The sequence below is a fragment of the Leptonychotes weddellii genome, chromosome 1 (genome assembly GCF_054177405.1).
Source record: "Leptonychotes weddellii isolate Sample4059 chromosome 1, ASM5417740v2, whole genome shotgun sequence".
Taxonomy (NCBI): domain Eukaryota; kingdom Metazoa; phylum Chordata; class Mammalia; order Carnivora; family Phocidae; genus Leptonychotes; species Leptonychotes weddellii.
Window position 1 is genome coordinate 91,923,227 of NC_138369.1, and position 21,185 is coordinate 91,944,411.

Here is a 21,185-nt window from a genome sequence, read left to right on the forward strand (position 1 = left end):
CTGTCTGCCAGACCAGTATTTCCTAGACTGTTACGAAGTTGGAATGAAAACCTCCTATTGGGACTCTTCTTTAGGAATACATTAGAGTTATGTATTTCCATAGAGTTGCTGCCATTGAACCTGTCCTTAAAGGAAATAGCCTTCTAGTTATTCTAGTTTTGTTGTTGTTTTTTTTTTTTTTTTAACTTTTCTCCTTGTAACCTCAGTAGTGCCTGTTCAAAAGTTAAGCAAACCATATATAATAATGTGATGCCTGCAAATTCTAACTTGCGATGGGATCCAGACTTCATGATGGATTTTATTGAGAATCCTTCAGCTCGTAGCATCAATTACTCAATGCTGGGCAAGATCCTTAGTGACAATGCGGCCAATCGCTACAGCTTCGTCTGTAATACGCTCATGAATGTATGTATGGGCCACCAGGATGCTGGAAGGTGAGCTGGGTTACCCTGGAATTCACTTCGAACGACCTAGTCATTGCCTTGGTGTTACTTTTAAACTAATGTCATTAGTAATTGCCTGGGCTGACGTTTGGATGTTTGCTTTTTGTTCCCCCCATTTATTCCTGAATTGATCTCTGCTTTATACAGTGATTTCCTTAGCCTGACAGGCTATCCTGGCTGAATGCTCTGGCATGAGATGCTTTAGATATAAACTATAGGTTGTCTGTCCACTTAAAAAAAAAATAAAAACCCAAATGAAAATGACCTATATCAGAGGCACCTGGGTGGCTCAGTGGGCTTGGCCTCTGACTTGATTTCAGCTCAGGTCATGATCTCAGGGTTGTGGGATCGAGCCCTGCATCGGGTCCGTCCTCAGCGTTGAGCCTGCTTAAGAATCTCTCCCTCCCTCTCTCTCTGCCCCTCCCCCTGCTTCTGCTCACTCTTTCTTTCTAAATAAATAAATAAAATCTAAAAAAAAACAAAACCCTATTTTAAAACACTGTTTTTTGACCTACCTAAATTACACAGTGTCTTTAATTTTTTTGATGCCCCTAAAAATGTAAGTTTGTAAGGTTTGTTCTCAGAACAAAAATACGTTAATTGGCATCTGTACTGATTTTTCTCAGCAACATTAAATATTTGAAGCCACTTACTTTTATCTTTGGTTCCAGGTTCTACTAGGTTATTTAACAAGTGGGTATTTAATAAATCTTTGTATTTTCGAAATGAATGACTTGTTTGATGGTAGTGAGGTATGTGCTCATTAAGTATATTACATGTGCCTGTTTCTCTCCTGTTACTTTCTACTATGTTCTTTTTCCTCTTCCCAGGATTAACGACATTGCCAATTTCTCCTCGGAGCTGACAGCTTGCTGCACTGTTCTTAGTTCAGAATGGCTGGGAGTTCTGAAGGCTCTTTGTTGTTCTTCAAATCATGTGTGGGGGTTTAATGATGTACTTTGCACTGTAGATGTAAGTTTTCTTTTTTGCTTAAAAACTCATCTGTGCAATGAAATATTTAGTTAGTAATTCTTTTTAATTGACTTAACCCTTACCTGAAATATAAAATATTTTTCTTTCTCTGCCCAAAAGCAATAAAGGAGAATGCGGTTGTCAAGGATTACATAAATGAAAAAAAAAATTGGAATAAATACAATAGCTTAATCTACAGCAGAGATGCCAAGAGTTTCCCTCTTTTTAGCTGAGATTTTTTATATAATATGTTCTCTTCAGAGCTGTCGGTTCATATTGTTTACCCAAGTGCCTTGGACTCCTCATGGTACAAGACATAATTTGCCTAAAGCAGTTTACATTTACATTTTGAAGAGAACCACTTTGTTTTGTAAGGCTCAAGGCGCCTTCTAGGAACATAGCTTTCACTGTGTTGCTTAAGAATGTCCAGGCCCAGATTCATTGACATGTTCAGTCTTTCTTAGTGATTGTGTCTGGAAGTTGATGAAGAGATACCTGGTATATATCACCGATTTCCTTCGCATGTCCTGTAGCATCCATGATGTGTAAAGTTTTTAAAAAATCTGTCATGAGTCTCTGTTTTTCCTATCACTTCTTGGAGTGATCATGTTATATGTTGGTGTGTCTTCTGTGTAGAAGACATTTATATATTTTTACAAACCTCCTTCCGCCTTCCAGTTAGAGGTTTACTTTCTAGTTCTGGTATCTCAGGTAACTAATATCTGTTACCCGCTTTTCCAGACAGAAGAAATCCCAATTTTTATCTTTAACATAATTCCTTAACCTCTTGGTTGTTTTCTGTTACACTTTATCTCCACTTTTTTCCTTCATCTGCAAAATCAGGATTAATAATAGTATGAGCCTCATGGTGGTATGCTATTAAATGAGGTGATTTTTGTAAATCACTAACCATAGTTATTGACATATAATACAACTTAATATGAAGTCTGCTGTTATGATGGTTTTTGTTATTGTTCTCTTCCAAAGTCTTGTTTGGTCTGTGAGGTAGAGGTTTTATCCTGAATGAATTGATTTTCCTTCTCTTCTTTTTTTCACAATCTCTCTCTCCTTTCTCTCTTTCACTCTCTTTCAAGTTTAGGAGTCAGTTGGAAATTTTCAGAGTTGTTTTTAAAACTAATTATGTTATAGGATCATTCATATTTATCCCTGAAAAGAACTCTAAAACATTAATAAGGCTTAGAACTTCCTTATTTTTCCTTTGCTCCCTAATGATCTTACCCTTAAATAACAGATGATGTTGTATTCTGTCAAAAAGTTTTATTTATGCTACATCTTTTAGGAATTTCTTGATTTTGTTTTTGTTTTGTTCAATAACATGGACTCTAGGTAAAACTCAGTATCTCCTGATAGCATTGGGATGTAGGTAAACCTCATTTTTTGTCTTATAAAGTAGAAATAGTCCTTAGAAGATAATAAGTCTGACGTGTTACCATTTCACTCTATTGGGTCATTTTGGGATTTGAGATCTTACTGGTGTTGCCTACATTCTCTTAGATATTAAGCTTAGATATTACCTGAAAGGGTGTTAGGTATTAAAACATGTCAATGTTTTTCTTGAAGGTGAGTGACCTTTCATTCCATGATTCATTAGCTACTTTCATTGCTATTCTGATAGCACGACAGTGTTTCTCCCTGGAGGACGTCGTGCAGCACGTTGCACTTCCCTCGCTCCTCGCAGCAGGTACGGCACGTCCAGAGTGGCCCTTGTTGCTTGATGGCTGTCTTGGGGTGGTTTCTAGCTATTACAACACAGTAAACATACTATTAAAGCGTCCCCGCGTTGGGCCGTGGTGTGGTGTTGAGGTAAAGATTGTAGAATTGTCAGTGATGTTCTACACAAAATCAAATGGATCCCTATGGAAAAGGTTGTTTTTAAGGAAGCCCTCTGGTTTCCTGAAAAAGCATAGCTTAGTGCCTTACTTCTTACTGTAAGGAGCATTTGTATTTAAATTATTCCAGAAAAGTTAGCTTAATAGAAAACCTGAAGACATGTCCTTGAATAAATTAGCAAACGTGCTTTTAAAATCTTTCCTAGCTTGTGGAGATGCAGATGCTGAGCCGGGGGCGAGGATGACATGCCGACTTCTGCTTCATCTCTTCCGAGCTCCCCAGGCCTGCTTATTACCTCAAGCAACCGGTGAGCTGAAAGCTGAAAAACCCCTGGTGACATTTTCGTCTGGAGGTATAGATGCTAAAATGACCAAGTAGGCTGTCCGTTCTGTCATTTCCTTCCTGATACTGGTGAGCTTGCTGTGCAGGTGAGGAGCGAGTGTAGTAATGCCCTTGAGAGCGCTCTCAGCACCTTTTATTTATGCAATATCAGGATGGATTGAGAAACTCAAATCAGGAGTTAATAAACCATGGAAATACTTTTGCTCTTAGGCCAAGCCCTGCTGGTGGGCGGCTTGATCCTCTCACATACTATGTATGTTTGTTATGAGCCATATCATAGCAGTTTAGGGCAATGATGATTCATTTATTCTTTTACTAAGGTAAAAGGAATAAGGTAAGAATTCTTGGGGTGTGACTGAAGTGTGTTTCTAAAAATCATTTCCATACAAGGGTGTGTGTGTGTGTGTGTGTGTGTGAGACAATCAGCATATGTAGATGAAAGTTCCTGTTTTTTTGGTACATCTCTTTAAGGAGCAAAGACATTATTTTAATAATTAAAAAGAAAAGGTTAAGAAAGGAATACTGACGGTGTTTCTTAGTGAATCCATGAAGCATCGATTAAAGCTAACTGATGGCAGTTAAGGACCCACAGTCTAACAGTGAAAGGCTCTGCTGATTGTAAACGGTTAGAAGAGATTGTTAATGGTGGTAATGAGACCATTTGCTGTTGTTCTCATAGGCAAACCTTTCCCTGGAATAAGATCATCTTGTGATAGACACCTCTTAGCCGCTGCTCACAACAGCATTGAAGTGGGAGCCGTGTTTGCTGTCTTAAAAGCAATTATGATGCTTGGTAAGATTATCCTGGCACTAAACTTGGTTATTCACCAGAAACAGAGGAAAAATAATTTGTATTTAGGTTCAACTCTAATTCATATTACTAGAAACATGGTTTGGTTTGGTTTGGTTTTCCTGGCAAAATTAGTTGGCTTTCTCCAAGTCCAAGATCAGTTGGACTTGAGATGTCTGCTCCTTACCTACAAATTCTGGGGGAATTTAAATATAATAGGTTTTTGTTTTTGTTGGTTTTTTTTTTTGTTTTTTTGGGGTTTTTTTTATGGCATTTTAACTACAGGATATTTCATTTTGATATAACACAGATTCTCAGACCCACAGGGTGGTTTTGTTTTTATTTGTTGGCATAAATCACCCTTTGTGATGGACACAGATGACATGGTGATCTAACCAAAGGTTTAAATTTCATGTCATATATTAGGAGCAGGACATCAGAAAACCTGGGTTTTAACCTTAGTGTTTCTACTTCAGTTGTGACCCTTAACAAGTATATAAACTTCTGCCTTGGGGTTTTCATGAATCAGGTAATAATTGCAATGATGTTGATATTATTGATAAATCAATATTAGATATCAGAATTTTTAAAAATTTAATCCATAATGTCCAAGATGTCCTTTATACTCCTATTGGCATATGTACTCCTGGAGTAGTAGTACTGCATTTTCTATTCATTGATAGTGTAATGCTTTAAGACATTTTGCTTCTATAAATTGGTCAGGATTTGAATGAGTAGGAGGTCTTGAGTCCATACTGCCTAATTCCAACTGTGGGAACCCTCTTTTGGCCTTGACTAAATAAAAGTTCTCTCATGTTCTGAAGGAGCTCTCTTTGATTAGAATAGAAACTATTGAGTAGATAGGAAATGTTTTAGAGGAGTCTTAAAGAACATTATACTTTATATACCTGTTTGAATGTTATTTGGTGACAATAAAGGATAACAGGATTTTCACTAAAAAAATTATTAAAAGTTCACCTTAAGAAAAGAATATATACACACACACATACATATATTTACATGTGGTTTCTAATTTTTGCAGTAGTTTAAGATTAAAGGTTGGAGGAAACATATGTATACATTTATATATTATATCAAAGGGATGCCCTTGGAAATGCCCATGAGTTTATAGTAAAAGGGAAAGGTAGAGCCATGTGGATGGTCATAGCCTCTCTTCTGAGCTTAGGAGCTTGTATTATTATACCACCAACATTAAATGCTCATTTCAGTAAATAAAATTTCTCTTCTCTGATGATGTTTGAAAAGAAAATGGCTGTTCAATCTACTTAAATAAATGTAGAGATCATGAAGTCAGAGACTTGCTTTTTTTTTTTTTTAAACTGTGGTATCTCTAATGCCCATCAGAAAAACTAGAAAGTAGGTTTTGAAATAGTAGCTATTCCACAAACTAATGTTTGAATTGTGACTACAGAAGGGGATAGACATTTAATGGCAAAAAGCAAGATGAGTGCCATCTAGACACTTACCCCTTCATTTGGAGGACTGTTCCAGTTCCAACTAAAATTTGCCAGCCTCTTTAAAGAGTCACATAATTGTATTTTAATATCCAGGTGTAATAACCAGTTCATTTATCTTTGGTTGGCTTTCCTCGATCTTTGTAATTCACGTCCGTTCTTGGTAGATAGAGAATGCTTCAAGTCTGAGAAGTCAGGATTGGGTCATTTGGATGTCAGCAGAGCTTTGGACTGGGTAGTCACTGAACACTCTTTTCTACAGTTACAGAAGGTTCTGGCACAGTCTCCTGTACCTTCTCTGTCATCCTAACATCTAAACTAAATGAGAATCTGAGGATTTCCTAGGCAGAGGTGTTTGTTTCTCTGATTTTGTTTTTACGGAAGTTTTAATTTCTCTACCTTACCCTGTCCTTACCAATGTTCTCTCAAGTCCTGTCCACCAGGATCTGTTTTGAGTTTGGGAGCTAAAACTGTTCTTTAGAAATTGGTTTTTAATTTATGTAGTAGTTTTACCTTAAGGTGTAGAAATAGTTCTTTATATCCCCAGAGGTGGGAGAAAGTATGCTAAATTTTGGTACATATCTTTCAGCTCCCAAGGAGCTCTGTTGAATTAAATGAACTCTTGTGAGTGAAGTGAAATTGGCGCTTTTTCTATTGTGTGTTTTAATGAGGAATTTATGATATTATAAGATATTGATGATTTGAAAAGCATTGTTTATTCCTCCCCTCCTCTTATAATTTTATAAATAAATATTCACTAAGCCATTCTGATTTTTCAAATTTTTCAAAACCTTTTCTTGGTTGACCTGTGGGTTTTAAAAGGCTTTTTTCACTGATATGGGCTTAGTTTTACTCATAGTGGGTAGTGAGGGGCCTCATTTAAACTCATTTGTTGGTTCCAAGAAATTTTCTTGTTCAAGGCTTATAAACCTGTGGGTAAACAGGCAAAAGTTTAGAGGCTCTGTTGTCATTTGGTAGTCTTTATTATCAATTCTCTCACTTTAAAATATGATAGTGATTTGTCTTTCACAGCTAGAGAGGATTTCTTATTTCCAACTATTCAGACATTCTGCTCCATTTTGTCCCCAAGAACTTGATTATGAGGGAAACCCTTTCCTTAGTTTCATTTGACTCAGTATATTAGAGGTTGATCTGGTGAGGTTTTCTAATTTGGATGTTTACAGAGAGGAAAGTGAGAGACTTGGGTTATTCAATGAGTGCCCTATGTTTTAGGGCTTCCTTAGTATGCATTGCCCTTTTCCATTCCCAGGGAAATAAATCTCTCTTGTCAAGAAGTTGATAGTAAGGTGGGCTAAGGCAAAACTTTTCTCTTGACCTATGGATAGAAAATAAGTCATTGTAAGAGAAGAAATGGAAAAGGGACATCTAGAAGGGTGAGTAACCCATTTTTTCCTTGTCTATAAGTGAAATGAATTTGAATATTGAATACATTTGTGTTTGAAATATTGGTGAAATCAATGTTCTCTGATTATTAAGTATGATTCATAATGGCCTTTCCAAGTTCAGTGAACACATACTTAATTCTGTAAACGAAATAAGGAATAAGTCTTGAATATGCTTCTTTTTCCATGTCCAGTGAAACTTCTCTGGGTTCTTGCAATTATTCTCTTGATCTGTTCTCTCTCTTGCTGAACAACAATCTATGCCATAATGATGCCATTCACGTATTTTAAGTCCCTGAAGACTTGCTTCATTTACTTCTCAAGGATTTGGCAATATTTTGAACTTCTGTGATTTTGCTTTTGTGGTTCTATTATTTAGGAGATGCCAAAATTGGCAATAACAATGTCAGCTCTTTAAAGAATGATGACTTCACCATGAGGGGTTTACGGCGTGATGGGAATGCCGATGATATCTGGACTGCCTCACAAAATTCAAAATCCTGTGGGAAAAGCATTTCCATAGAAACTGCCAATTTAAGAGAATATGCTAGATATGTACTGAGGACTATCTGTCAACAGGTATTTTTCAGATTTAATTTGCCTTTAATTTCACTGTATAATTGTTCTGAGAGAAATGCTCACTGTTGTAGGAAACTTGCACATTGGGGGTCCTTTTCTTCCTGCTAACTTTATTTGGAAATAAATTTGAATTTGTTGAAAAGTTGCAATAATAATAAAGAACTCTAGTGTATATGCCCTTTATGTAGATTCACCAGTTGTTTACATTTTGCCACATTGCTTTATGATTCTATTTGTGTGTGAATGTGGATGCATATACTTTTTAATTTTTTGCTGAAGCTTTTGAGAGTGGATGGCATACATTATGAATCTTTACTTTTTAATACTTTAGTGTTTACTTATTAATATAACCAAATGCAGTTACCAAAAAACAAGAAATTTAGCCTTGGTACAGTAATTTTTTCTCACCTGCAGGCCATATTCAATTTTGTCAGTTGTCCCATAATGTTGGTTTTGTCTGAAATTTCCCATAGATTAGCTTCAGATGATGCAATCTTGGCCAAGATGCTACAGAAGTAATGTTGTGTTCTAGGGTAGTCACACCTGAAGGCACATGATGTGCATCTGCACCTCAGATAGTTTTGATCAAGGTGTCTCCATTGTATGGTTTCAAGATCTCGCTGCTGTGTAGTTACCATTTTTTCCCCTTGCAATCAGTAAACAGTCATTGGGAGACATTTTGAGACAACACAGATATCTTGCTCTTCACCAAACTCCACCACCCATATAGCATTCATTTTGATTCTTGTCCAAACTCGTCTTTATATGAGGGTTACAAAAATGGTGATTGCTTTTCCCCCCAACTCCTCTATAGTTAGTGATTTGCATTGTACTCTAAAGAGAGCCTACCCTTATTAATTTTTTCCCTTATTCTTATTTATTTGTTATTCATATGGATTATAAAATACTATCCTTAGTTATTTTCATGTTCAAATTGTCACAGATTTGTCCAGTGGGAACCTTTTCATCCTGGCTTTTAAATTATTTTGACATGTCTCCATCCCTTGCCCCCGCTGCCCCAAGTACTTTCTTAGTTCCTGGCCCACCTTGTGCTTTCCCTGTTCCAAACCTGGAATTACTCATTCCTCCAAGGAACTCTGGTTCTAGTTAGTAGAGGATGGTATTTAGAAACCAAGATATGGGCACTGTGGTGCTCGTTACTGTGGGCAGTGGGTATTCTTTGTCTCTAAGCCCTTTCAGCAGATAGAAGTAGGAAAAAATACATGCATATACATAAATGTCTGTGTATATTCATGAGTTTGTACTGATACATCCACTTCTGTTAACTCCACTTAGTTCTTCTTTGCATTCCCCCATTCCATATTAATATTGTCTTCCACAGCAAGAACCCTGGCTCCCAGTAAGATCAATCATTTACTCATGTACTTAATTCTGTACTACACCTGAAATAGTTTTCAGAATTGCTACACCTATACCACTAGGAAAAAATGAAAAGGAGTTGAGGATTTGTTTTTTTGTGTGTTAAACATCTTTTTGAACTTTCTCCTTCAGTATGGATGGTATTCATTTGAAATAGAATTGATTTCATTTGTTTCTGTTTGCATTCAGTTTAGATTCCCTTTTTCTTCCTCCCCACATCAGCTCTGCTTTAGACTAGCATGCTTCTACAAGTCAACTGCACAAAAAGGAGTACTAAGAGATGTATTCTCTGTCTCTTCTATCAGGCTCTTCTGTCCTGTGTTTTTTCCTGCCCTTGGTGATCAGTTTTATTATTTTTTAATTTATCTTCCTTTTTTCCCCTAATTTCTCTTTTCTTATAAAAAAAAAAAGAAAACATGGCATACCATATATACTATTTTCCATTTTGATGGAGACCTTATGTTAAAGGGTCATGTTTTTATTAGGGCATATTGTAACTATGGTTAAAGTTCATGAAATGGTCATATAGATAGTGAGAGGCAGTTGTGTATTGGTTCCCAACCAGAAGCACCAAAGGTCAAACAGTTTTAATCCCTGAAAAATATTACTGATGTCTGGGTCCCACCATCAGATATTTATTTGATGGGGCCTGGGCTTTGGAATTTTAGCAAGCTCCCTGGGTGACTTTAATAGATACTCAGCGTTGGGCTCCTGGTGTAGTTAAGAAACTAGGCCACCTCTGAAACAGATCTGGGTTCAAATTGCACTCTGTTGATGATTTCTTCTATAGTATAAGAGTTTGCAATGATAAAGAAAAGGTGATAGGGGTTTAAATTGGTAGAAACTCTCTGGAGGGCAATTGACTATATGTATCAATAGTTTTAAATTTTGTTATACTCCTTGACCCAAAAATTGTGCTTTTATGAAATTATTCTAAGAAAATATTTGTATAGAAAGTAGATATGCACAAATATTTATAATAATAGCATTTAGAATATAAAAAATGAAGACAGTTTTCTGAATGTTTTACTCTTCTTTCTATTCAGTGGATGCACTATGCGTTACATAAAAATGAAGACATGTAATAATACAGAATCATTACCATTACACGCCAATATTTTCTTTAGTTTCTTTAGCTTTCTTTTCTTTCCTTTTTTTGCATATTTGTTTTTCAAACTTTTTTTTATTACGTTAATCACCATACATTACGTCATTAGTTTTTGATGTAGTGTTCCATGATTCATTGTTTGCGTACAGGACCCAGTGCTCCATGCAGTACGTTTTTTAACCAAGATCCCACTTTGTATTTTTAGGAAGTCAAAATACCAGGAATTTTGTTTTCAAAATTTTTCCCCCCTACTTTTTTTCATGTAATTTTTTTTTAATTGGAAGATTTCTGTCTGCTTTATATTCCATTGTGCAACATGATTTAGTGCCTATTACATTCATGTATAGAAAGTCTCTGCCTGTCAATCTAACAGCCATTTTTTTGTTTTTGTTTTTTTTTTTTTTTAAGGAATGGGTAGGAGAACATTGCTTAAAAGAACCTGAAAGATTATGCACAGACAAAGAGCTTATATTGGACCCTGTGCTTTCAAATATGCAAGCACAGAAATTACTACAGCTTATCTGTTATCCTCATGGTATTAAAGAATGTACGGAGGGGGACAACTTGCAAAGACAGCACATTAAGCGTATTCTTCAGGTGAGTGATTAAGAGTCTAAAGATTGTGTTTCTGTTATGTAACACTTTTTTTTTTTTTGCTTTTTTTTTGCTCAGTGCTAACTAATTCTTGACTTCAATTCTGATGCTTATTCTCCCAACTTTCTTTTCTGTGCAATTGCTGTACTTCATTGCTAGGTAAATACAGATACTGCAAATGCTATACAATCATAATATAAACATTGATATTTTAAGTCTACTGTATTTAGATGAGACATAAGCTTTCTGGAGGGATAGTCTTAAATATATTATTCAAAAAGTATTGAAATTATTTTGGAATGGGATTGCTTAGATGAATAGATTTTGGGAGAAGGAATCCCTATCTTATTTCCAGTGCCTGGCTGAGTGATGTGCATTATTTTATTTTACTTTATTTTATTTATTTATTTTAAAGATTTTATTTATTAGAGTGAGCGAGTGAGAGAGAGCACACAGGCAAGGGGAGGGGCAGAGGGAGAAGCAGACTCCCCACTGAGCAGGGAGCCCAATGCAGAGCCCGATCCCAGGCCTCCAGGATCATGACCTGAGCCCAAGGCAGACGCTTAACTGACTGAGCCACCCAGGGGTCCCAGATGTGCATTATTTTAATGTTTGTTTTTTTTTTAATTTGTGTCTACAATGAATGTATTTAATGGACCTGGAAGCCTTTTGATCCCTACAAATTCCTTTATTCTGTATGATTATTCTATTCTTTCTTGAGAGAGGGAATACTGCAAGGAATTATTATATTTTAAGACACACTCAGTATCCTTGATGTGTTAATTCTTTCCATTTTCCCCAGAATCTTGAGCAGTGGACACTAAGGCAGTCCTGGCTAGAACTTCAGTTAATGATCAAACAGTGCTTGAAGGACCCTGTGAGTATATATATTGGAAGGATGTGTTATGTATACAAAATTTTAAGAACAGGAAGAACACGTTGATTTTGGAAGATGAAGTAAAACATATGCATGCTAGTTTTCTTATGTGTAACTCCAGGGCTCTGGTTCAGTGGCTGAAATGAACAACTTACTGGATAATATTGCAAAGGCAACAATAGAGGTATTCCAGCAGTCTGCTGACTTGAACAATAATTCTTCTAATTCTGGAATGGGCCTCTTCAACCCAAATGGGATTGGAAATACTGATACAAGTAGCACGAGGCAGAATGGAATAAAGACATTTCTAAGGTATTTTTTTCTGCAGTTTGGGCTGTGTTCACTTTTTCACATGTAATGGTATATTTTTATTTGCATGATGCATTACTTTTCATAAAGCTGCAGGAATGTGAAATTATTTGTGTCAGTTATCATTATTTTATAATATGTTAAAGGGCACGATGATGAAAGATGTCTCAGTGTTTACCACATCCAGACTCCTTGGAACTACATATGACACGCAGAAGGGATTAATTTCTTTACTGTCTAATTAAGGCTACTCTGTTCTATAGAATTCATTATATAGGAAACACTTCTTCTGCCATCTTTATTAATTGGCAGTGTTGCACAAAGGTTAATCATGATAGGCAGATTGATTTGTATCTCATCATTTGGGTGTAAAGTATAACTAGTAAATTTTACAACCTTATAAATTGGTTATTAATATGCTTAAATATCATCAGAACATTTCATATCTTAACCATGACAGTAAAATGTGTTGCTTGTTGTACAAAAGGACTGTTGCTAATCAGAGAACTAAAATCATAGAAGAACACTTAGTAGATTTAAAAAGTTTTTTTTTTTTTTATTCTATCAGAACCCCATGTTTTATTGCTCTCCATAGCAAGAGTGGAAAAGTGTGTTCAACTCTCTGATATTTGGCAAGAGGAAAGATAGTACAGAGTTAAAAGGGAAATTTTAGGATAATTGGTGTTTCTTATTCATGAAAGTTTTTCCCTGGAGTTTCTGTTATAACTGTGAGAGCAGAGGAAAAGGACACCTCCGTAGGTATAACACCTATTTCTGATTTTAGCTCCTCTGAACGCAGGGGTGTGTGGCTGGTGGCCCCCCTAATTGCCAGGCTGCCGACCTCTGTGCAAGGAAGGGTACTAAAAGCTGCTGGAGAGGAGCTGGAGAAGGGACAGCACTTGGGCTCCTCTTCAAAAAAGGAAAGAGACAGACAAAAACAGAAAAGGTACGGCTGCAAGGTGTGTCTCTTTGTGAGGGCTTAAGGAATGATTGAGAACAAGTAGCATCTTGCAGACATACATGGTCAGTGTACCCAGAGTGCACTGAAATTATGTTTTTAAATGGAAATGAAAATAATCTGTTAGGTAAAGCTCGGATCCTAAAAAGTTCCAGGTTAAACATATTTAGTACACCAGTTCATTCTACTTGTGTACCCAAATCACTGCTGAGCCATTAAAAATACCAACTTCTTAGCCTCACCTCAGACCTGTTGAATCAGATCTGGATATCCATTTATATTCTACATTTAATTACTTTTCATTGTTTTAATTATTTATGTTTAAAATACATAGAATTATTTATCATTCTGTCCTGTTGGGCCCTAAGATAGTAATATTTTTAACATTTAGGGCTCTTGTTCTAGACTAAATACTAAAATTTATAAACCACTAAGTTTAATCTTTACTTCATTTATTTTAGGCCCCAGAAATAGTTTCAAATAATTAAATTTGCAGACTGACTCTGTTACTGAGAAAGAACAGAGCTATGTTCTAATGTGAAAATATGAATTTAGCACCTCAGGAGTAAAGGGAAATAAGATCTCTTCCATTTAAAAAAGAAAAAACAAAAAACTCTGAACATGTATAATTCTTACCCCTAATTAATATTTTAGTAGCTACCATTTATTGAGCCCTTATGAAATGCCATTGTATAAAACACATCACATACATACATGAACTTTTAAATTATCACAGCAATCATATGTGGTGGGTACTCTCATTATACCTTTCTTAAGATGAAGGAAGGGAGGCACTGAAAAGTTAATTTCACAAGGACACACAGCTAAGGAGTTTACTGTAAGACTTGAGTTTAAACCCGGGTTGTCTGGCTCCTGAGACCCTGCTCTTTAACTAAAGTGCATTTTCGTAGAGATCTATTTTACATGTATTTTGTTTGTTACCTGGTTGTTTTGGGTGTTACCTTTGTGAGGGTCAGTCATCCAACCCGATGACTCAGTTTTAATTCTGGAAGTTAATTTGCTAATGGATGTTGCATGTATATTGCCTCTCTTCCCACGGAGGGGACACAGATGGTATTGCATAGTTTAAAGATGACTCTTCCCAAGTCAATATCTCTCAGCTCTGCTGGTAGAGGATGAAGCACATTGAAATCTTTGGGTCTCGATCTCCTTTTAAGATTTTTTTTTCCAACATAGCACTTAGTTTGTCAATATGATTTGTTAGTTCTCCGATAATTGAAGAAATATTAATAAAATGACAATTTAAAATAGATTTTTTTTTTTTTTTTTTATTCATGAGAGACAGAGCGAGAGAGAAAGGCAGAGGGAGAAGCAGGCTCCCAAGGAGCAGGGAGCCTGATGCGGGACTCGATCCCAGGACCCTGAGATCATGACCTGAGCCGAAGGCAGACGCTTAACCATCTGAGCCACCCAGGCGCCCAGATTTTTTTTTTTTTTAAACTCAAATGCCTTAACACCTCTTACGATGAGGCTATGGGATATGGTGGGTCACTAACAAGCTCACTGCTTTTGGATCCTCAGACCTAGGTGCTGATCTTATTTCTCTCAATACCCGCCCTCTTTGGTCTTAAGAAATGTGCTAAAAAATAATATAAGCACAACAGTCGTATAGGCCTGTTTCTTTGACTCTAAGATAATAGTTTTGTGTGACAGAAATTTTTAAATTTTTCATTTTCTTCTGCATGTAAAGTGATATTGCTGCTGATGTGCATCTTCAATTCAGCTTACTGATACAAAATAGAAATTCTCTTCTCACTGCACTCCCCCAACATGCTCTTGCAATACGAATTTATGCTAGTTTGGGAATGCCTTCAAGGGCAGGAGAGCATATTAAATTATTTAGAATCATCACAGTGGCTTTTAATCTTTTTAATAGAGCTATGATTTAACTTTTTAAGTAGGCTTTGGCTATTTACTACTCTCTTTCCTTTTCTAGTAGTAAAATAAATAAGAGCCAATAACCCAGGGGCAAGAGATCTATGTTGCACAGGAAGTAATCCATCCTTTCTAACTAGATCTGCTGTTACTACTTCCTTTGTAGTATGTCTCTTTTGAGTCAACAACCTTTCCTCTCACTGGTCCTTACCTGCCTTAAGGGACAAGATGAACAACGGGAAGGCCTCCTAACATCTCTTCAGAATCAAGTTAATCAGGTAAAGTACACGAGAATATTAAGCCAGGCAAGTATTTTTCTAATGACATTAATTTGTTTTCCTTTCAAATACTGAGATTAAACTAATAAGATGACAACATATTTTGATTAGCTGCAAGGAAACACCATCCATGTCCTATTTTCCTACCTGGCATTCTAGGCACCACAAGATTCACAGTTTTGTAACAGTAATTATGCATTGTGCCCTATAAAAATAATATTTTGTACATTGCGTACAACTTTGACATATCTGCTCCTCTCCTGATCCTACGTTGTGGGAGAGGTGCTTGAGCAGTGTGTGTTGCAGGCGTGGTGCTAAGACAGAGGAACCTCTCTCCAGCTTCTTCAGCTCCACCCCCACCTATCTGGAGGGTCTCAGCTTGAGCTCTCTTCATTCAGAAACTCAGTTTTATTTTCTTTGTTTCTTTTTTTTTTTTAAGATTTTATTTATTTATTTGTCAGAGCGAGAGAGTGGCAGGCAGAGGGAGAAGCAGGCTCCCGGCTGAGCAAGGAGCCCAATGTGGGACTCGATCCCAGGTCCCTGGGATCATGACCTGAGCCGAAGGCAGACGCTTAACCGACTGAGCCACCCACGCGTCCCTCAGTTTTATTTTCCTGCCAGAGCCAGACCAATGCCAGTTGAGTGTAAAGTACTAATTTCAAAATCAGAAGGTATATTGATTTGTGTACAAAGAATTTGAATTTTGGCTTTCCACCACCCACAGTTCTCCTGGTCACTCTTTGGGGCATTTGCATTCTGTGTACTTAAAGGAAGCCAGGTGATGGAACTAGAAATTGGGAAGTGTGGAATTGAGCAAAGTAGGTAGATTGGTCATGTGGGATGTTTTATCCGCTTACAGAGCCAAATGGAACCCTCCTGTGGCCCTCCGTTTCTATGACATCATGTCTTTCTTTCAGATGGTACTACATGAATGTGAACAAGGATACTTGACTCATTTGGTCCTCTCGTCATCTCCCGCTTTTTAGATATGAGAGATCTATCCTTTGCACAACAGCCAAAGTGATCCTTCTAAAATGTAAATCACCTGTTACTTTGGTGCCCAAAATACTCCAATGTTTCTCAGTATATCTAGAATAAAAATTCAAAGTCTGGGCTTATAGAGGCCTACATGATTTGGCACTGGCTCCCCCTTCTGCCTTGTTTCCTACCAGTCATGCCTTGCTCACTCCACTCTTCACACTGACCCCATTGCTATCTTTTTTTTTTTTTAAATTTATTTATTTTAGAGAGCAATCAAGCATGCTTGGGGGGAAGGGCAGAGGGACGGAGAGAGGGAGAGAAGCGGACTCCTCACTGAGCACGGAGCCCAAGGCGGGACTCCATCCCATGACCCTGAGATCATGATCTGAGCCGAAATCAAGAGACAGAAGTTAAATTGACTATTAAAAGCCACCCAGGTGCTCCACTATCCTTTGAACTTGGCAAGCAGATTTTCATTGCAGCACCTTTGCATCTTTTTTTCCCTTTACGTGGAAGGCTTTCCTCTCAGATAATAGCAGGGTTGCTCCCTCATTTCATCAGGTCTGTGCTCAGGTGTCACCTCCTCATGGAGGCCCTCCCTGATCACTTTCCAAAAATAGGACCACGGTCATTTTGTATCCCCTTGACCTGGTTCATGCAACTTCTTACATTTGACTTATTTTTATTTGTCCTGTTGCTAGAATGAAAGCTCTCATACAGTTTTGTGTTTACTGTCTTGGACCCTCAAGTCAGACTTGGGAGAGGACTCTATATTGATGAGATTGGAGAAATGCTCTCCTCTCATCATGCCATATACTTACAGTTCATTTGTTGGGCAGGGTTACTTCCCCATATGACTCATTTTAACTCATAAGATGATTCTCAGTAGTTACCATATTTCAGAGCATGGCAGTAAGGGGAGGGACTTGGCCCTTGCCATCTGATTCTAGGGTGTTGCCCACTTGTGGTTTGCTTCTCCTAAGCAAATCTTCGCTTTTCTAACATTAGTCTGAATCAGTGAAAGCAATCACTTTGTAGAACAATACACCACTTGACTGATGTGAAAATTGTCATATGTTTCAAAATAGTATATACATTCTTTATCAATGAAGACAGAAGTGTAAGATAGCAAGAATCCCCCCTTCAATAAAACATCAAAATAATACATTTGCTAGGGTTCATAGGTCCCTAGAAATGTAACAGAGAACTGATAAAAAATATAATTCTGTCTATTCAATATTTATCTTAATAAGACCAGTGAAATAACATATTTAAAAAATAATCTTTTTTGTTTGTTTGTTAATCTTTAACTTCATCTTCCTTTAAAGCATTTTCTAAGACTTATTACCAGGATTGTAAATAGATAAGAATTTTCTTCTTCCACCTAGAAAGGCAATGAGCAAGAAATAACCAGATTTCTGTCTGCGTGGAAGAAGGAGGAAAGCTAAAATTTTATTTTGCTTTGTTTATTAATTCGTTAAAGTAAGAATTATTTTTGACTGTCGGTAAGAAGCTCAATATAACTTTAAGAAAAAATCCATTTTAATAGGGAAAATAAGTTTTGGGTTCTTCCATTTATTTGCTGATTTAGATTTTAAGTAATTGGAGAGAAGAACGATACCAAGATGACATAAAAGCACGGCAGATGATGCATGAAGCATTGCAACTTCGCCTAAATTTGGTAAGGGGCATTTCTAGTGTTTTCCCTCCATTACACTTATCTAAATGTGAAAATGACTCCAGCGTTCCACTCCTTCGATGGTCATACTCTTCATTCCAAGGTGTGAGGCCTTCCACTGTTGGCTCTTTGCTCTAACAACTTCCCTGTCTCTCACGTGTCTGTCCTTGCTGCTGACCTTCCTGTCTGGTCTGACTTCTAGAGGGCATAGGTATTTTGGGCATTGGTGTTCTGCACCTCCTGCCCCAGGGAATTTCTCCTCCTTTTCAGTTTGTGCTAAGAGTAGGTCTGAGAAGGTTATTGCTTTGAGATGAATTAGCTTTGATTATACTCACTTAAAGACCCATATAAAAATGTGCCGTAAGTCGAACTTTTGTCAAACTTTCCATCATATTGATCAAAAAAACAAATTCGACAGGGAGGCTATCCAGACATTTAAAATTTCTCACACATTGCACATTTCTTTGAAGTTTTCTTTTCCTATTGGACAAACCTCAATGAAGGCTACTCTGGTGGATGGCTTGCCTGATACTTGGCAGTTGCTGCCCATCAGTCTTCTGTGTTACTGGATATTTCCAAGTGTTATTATGACAATAGGCTTAGATGCAATAGTAATTGAACAACACAAAGTGGTAGATAATCAACTTACCTGGTTGGACTAAAGTTATATTGTAAAACTGGGTATTATGAAAGATTAGGAACAAAAGAGAGTTAATTTTCCTATTATTTAATTCATTATTGATGTTGTGCCCACACTCAGGTTCCCCTTCTCCTCCTACCCCACCCCCCTCTTTTTTTTTTTGAATGACCAAATTCCTGTGCTGAAGGAACCAAAAACAGTGACAAATAGGTAGCTAGGTAAGAGAGAAGATATGATAACCTATCAACTTGAGTCTTATTACTGTTTTGTTTTGTTTTGTTTTTTAACAAATCAAAATTGGCTACGTAAAGTGATGGGATGTTATTTTCTTTGTAATAAAGTTTTATTGTATTTTTTTTTTTCGTGCCAGGTGGGTGGAATGTTTGACACTGTGCAGAGAAGCACCCAGTGGACGACAGACTGGGCCCTCCTCCTCCTCCAGATCATTACTTCTGGAACTGTTGACATGCACACTAACAAGTATGTTCTTACTTCACACATAGTATACTTCACACGTGCATGGTAGAAGTTTTGATATGCTGACTACAAACTGTGTCACATCTTATTCTCTTAGTTACCATCAAAAGTTCTGTGCCTTAAATAAAAATGCTATTAGTTAAGAATATCTTGGTTTTGCTTTAAGGTGAAAATAATTATTTTTTTCCCCCCTCTTAGTGAATTATTCACAACAGTTCTTGACATGCTGGGTGTTTTAATCAATGGAACCTTAGCCTCAGACCTATCAAATGCATCCCCAGGGGGATCTGAAGAGAACAAACGTGCATACATGAATTTAGTAAAGAAACTGAAAGTAAGTTTGTGACCTGCTTATATATCATGATCTCAGATAGTTTATGCATTAGTTATTTGCTGCATTTTATCTTAATTTACTGTGTTAAGTTAGATGTTATGTGGTTATTCTGCTATTTGCTTTACCTCAGCTTACTAGTACTCAAAAGTTATAAGCATATAGCTTGAAGATATTTCTTAAAAAAAATATATTCACAAAATATTTAACTTTTTAAGGAACTTTGGAAATTTACTATCAAATGTGTAACAAAAATGCCCACATTGGATTTAGGATGAACCATGCTTGGACTGGCACCTATAATTGAAAAAATAATCATTTGCATTGATATTTCTAAACCCAATTCATTTGACTAACCAATAATGCAATCTTTGAAATAAACAGTAAACAAATGGTGCAGAAAAGAGAAAAGATCAATATTTCTAACGACCTTATCAATGAAATAACCAACGATTACCTTGAGGTTTGACCCTGGATTTGAGAACGTGTTCTCTGCTGCAGCTTCTGCCTACTGCTGGCAAATACTACACGGGATTTTTGTCATTTCAGCACTGTGATATTTGTTGTGTAACCAGGGTCCCATTGTATGTGTTCTATTTTCTACTTAAATAGAAGAAATGAAACATACTCACTACTCTAATTGAAAGCTGCATCATAGACCATGTTCAAGGTTAAAGAACATTCTGGCTATAAAAAAGGAAATGTTTCAAAGAGAAACTTCCTTCTCACCAACTTTTGCCTTCGTTGTAATTTCTGTCCCACTTCTCTATCTCTTTTTGTTTTGTTTGTTTGTTTTTTTAGAAAGAGCTAGGAGACAAGAGATCAGAAAGTATTGACAAAGTTCGACAGTTGCTACCTTTGCCAAAACAGACATGTGATGTCATCACTTGCGAACCTATGGGTTCCTTGATTGACACTAAGGGAAACAAAATTGCTGGATTCGACTCTATAGATAAAAAACAGGCAAGAGTAAATGTTTGTTTCTTGTATATATTTTCTCCTCTTCCTATAGGGTATATGAGACACCTCAATTTTACAGTTTCTAATTTTTTAAAAGCATAGTCTTGTCATTTAAATGCTTTGGTCATTGGCGTTATTACGTAGATAAATTCATTTAAAACTTTATGTGAATTTAAGTGAATTTCTGAAACACGCTGAAGGAAAATTAAGTAAAAATGTATTGTTAAGGGGCATCTGAGTGGCTCAGTCAGTTAAGTGTCTGCCTTCAGCTCAGATTGTGATCCCGGGGTCCTGAGGGTCGTGGGATCAAGCCCAGCCCCTGTCTCTGCTCAGCGGGGAGTGTACTTCTTCCTCTCCCTCTGTCCGCCCCCCCCACTCATGTGTGCACATGTACTCTCTCAAATAGATAAATAAAATGTTTTTTTAAAAAATGTATTGTAAAAATAAAAGAAGGCAAAGACCAGATCTGATCTTACTTCAGAGTTGACAACAGCACATTTAGATAAGAAAATTTTGATTGATAAAGTCTTCGTGTAGTAAGCTATTTTGAGTAAAAAAATATTTTTAGGGTGATGGTACTTAATTTTCTTCTCTGTTGAACAGTATTTCATTGAACACTTGTTTTATATAGGATATTAAGCAAGCTTCCCTTAAATACGAGAAGAGTGGTTATTCGTTTAATGAACATTGAGCAACTACAGAGATGAAAGAGCTCTTACCTTAAGCAGAAGTAGACAGACAATCACAGTGTGGTGAGATTTGTGTGTCATGGTACAAAGTGTTAGGGGACCCTGAGAAGGAGCCATCACCCTCAGAATGGAGTAGGTAGTCAGAATAGGGCCCCCCAGAAAATTGACACTTGA

The 21,185-nt window shown here is 36.8% G+C and overlaps 2 protein-coding genes across 5 annotated transcripts in view; one reads left to right on the forward strand and one right to left on the reverse strand.

Annotated features, from left to right (window-relative positions):
• Window positions 1-20,143, reverse strand: part of P2RY12 (purinergic receptor P2Y12) — a 45,680-nt gene extending 25,537 nt beyond the window's left edge. The window contains exon 1 of one of the 2 annotated variants that reach the window (XR_014147591.1): window positions 19,820-20,143. The gene's annotated coding sequence lies outside the window, so the exon portion shown is untranslated. The remainder of the gene's footprint in view (window positions 1-19,819) is intronic. The other variant, XM_081827850.1, reaches the window with a different exon arrangement.
• The window catches only part of MED12L (mediator complex subunit 12L), a 322,844-nt gene that overhangs the window by 253,555 nt on the left and 48,104 nt on the right, over window positions 1-21,185 (forward strand). For 2 of the 3 annotated variants that reach the window (XM_081827792.1, XM_081827784.1), the window contains exons 21-35: window positions 207-434; window positions 1,274-1,415; window positions 2,997-3,117; window positions 3,472-3,573; window positions 4,288-4,401; window positions 7,656-7,855; window positions 10,752-10,940; window positions 11,740-11,814; window positions 11,936-12,126; window positions 12,908-13,069; window positions 15,144-15,255; window positions 17,828-17,917; window positions 18,925-19,034; window positions 19,230-19,365; window positions 20,164-20,325. In XM_081827792.1, coding sequence (XP_081683918.1) covers window positions 207-434; window positions 1,274-1,415; window positions 2,997-3,117; window positions 3,472-3,573; window positions 4,288-4,401; window positions 7,656-7,855; window positions 10,752-10,940; window positions 11,740-11,814; window positions 11,936-12,126; window positions 12,908-13,069; window positions 15,144-15,255; window positions 17,828-17,917; window positions 18,925-19,034; window positions 19,230-19,365; window positions 20,164-20,325 — 2,134 coding nt within the window. The remainder of the gene's footprint in view (window positions 1-206; window positions 435-1,273; window positions 1,416-2,996; window positions 3,118-3,471; window positions 3,574-4,287; window positions 4,402-7,655; window positions 7,856-10,751; window positions 10,941-11,739; window positions 11,815-11,935; window positions 12,127-12,907; window positions 13,070-15,143; window positions 15,256-17,827; window positions 17,918-18,924; window positions 19,035-19,229; window positions 19,366-20,163; window positions 20,326-21,185) is intronic. The other variant, XM_081827786.1, reaches the window with a different exon arrangement.